The sequence below is a fragment of the Cynoglossus semilaevis genome, chromosome 1, assembly GCF_000523025.1.
Source record: "Cynoglossus semilaevis isolate Cse_v1.0 chromosome 1, Cse_v1.0, whole genome shotgun sequence".
Lineage (NCBI taxonomy): Eukaryota > Metazoa > Chordata > Actinopteri > Pleuronectiformes > Cynoglossidae > Cynoglossus > Cynoglossus semilaevis.
In genome coordinates this window covers 34189450-34190376 of record NC_024307.1, presented here as the reverse complement: position 1 = coordinate 34190376, position 927 = coordinate 34189450, and the positions used below count along the sequence as shown (strand labels likewise).

Here is a 927-nt window from a genome sequence, read left to right as displayed (position 1 = left end):
ACAGAGGACATTGCCCCTGGGGCAAAGCGCCCCCAGCTGTAAACAATTTTTGGTTTTTTGATTTTTTTTTTTTTTTTTAATCGAGCCTCACCACACAGACGCCATAGATGTCGCACTGCTTGGCGTGATCGTTACACTCGCACTGCATACAGTTGCCTCCAAACATGACGCCACCCACTCTGTAAAAATCTGGCAGACATGCCTAAGAACACACAAACATTAGTAGTTGTGCGACACAAGCGGCACAAGTCAGCAGCAGTACAACCGTTTTGAGAGAAACGCTGACCTCACAGGATGTGCCACTGTAACCCCACGGACATTCACACATCTCCGCTGCAACAGCCGGAGCACCAGAAACTGATGCGGCGTCAGCGATGGTCAGGGACACTGAACTGAGTCTGTAAGTCAGAAACTGGACATTAGACCAACTCTAGTGGGCTTCAAACTGACCCTACATCTTATAGTGGATTTGTAAAAGGTATTTGCAAGTACTTTTCACACAGTGAGTCTAAATCACAGGTTTCCAAAGTTTTCTATGCCAAGGCCAACTAAACAGCATTAGCTTCTGGCCATGGACCTCCATTGCAAATCCACAGACAATGCTAACAAATATGTAAAGAAATAGAATATTTTAGAATGTATTTTCTCACATTTATTCACTATTCAATAATTACTGTATTTGTTTAAACTGTTGGTCTGATCCTTTGGTTTATTTATTTTCAAAAACCTACTGTAATTTCCGCTACTTTTTTCCACACGTAACGATGCAACTAATTTATGGATTTTTTAACGGGCTAAAGATGTTCATACCACTACCGATCAATGACTTTTCTGGTAGGCTACTGTGTGTTATACTAGTAGCGTATGTCTGTCTGTGATTGGCTGTGTGCGTATATGTGCGTGGGGCACTCAACAGAGAGAGCGGTA

General features: G+C 42.6%; 1 protein-coding gene across 1 annotated transcript in view; it reads right to left on the bottom strand.

Moving 5' to 3' along the window:
* lama1 (laminin, alpha 1) overlaps positions 1-927 on the bottom strand; it is a 38894-nt gene that overhangs the window by 25766 nt on the left and 12201 nt on the right. Inside the window, exons 16-17 of the mRNA XM_025062274.1 lie at positions 287-398; positions 78-202 (exon numbers count right to left, since the gene is read on the bottom strand). Coding sequence (XP_024918042.1) covers positions 78-202; positions 287-398 — 237 coding nt within the window. The remainder of the gene's footprint in view (positions 1-77; positions 203-286; positions 399-927) is intronic.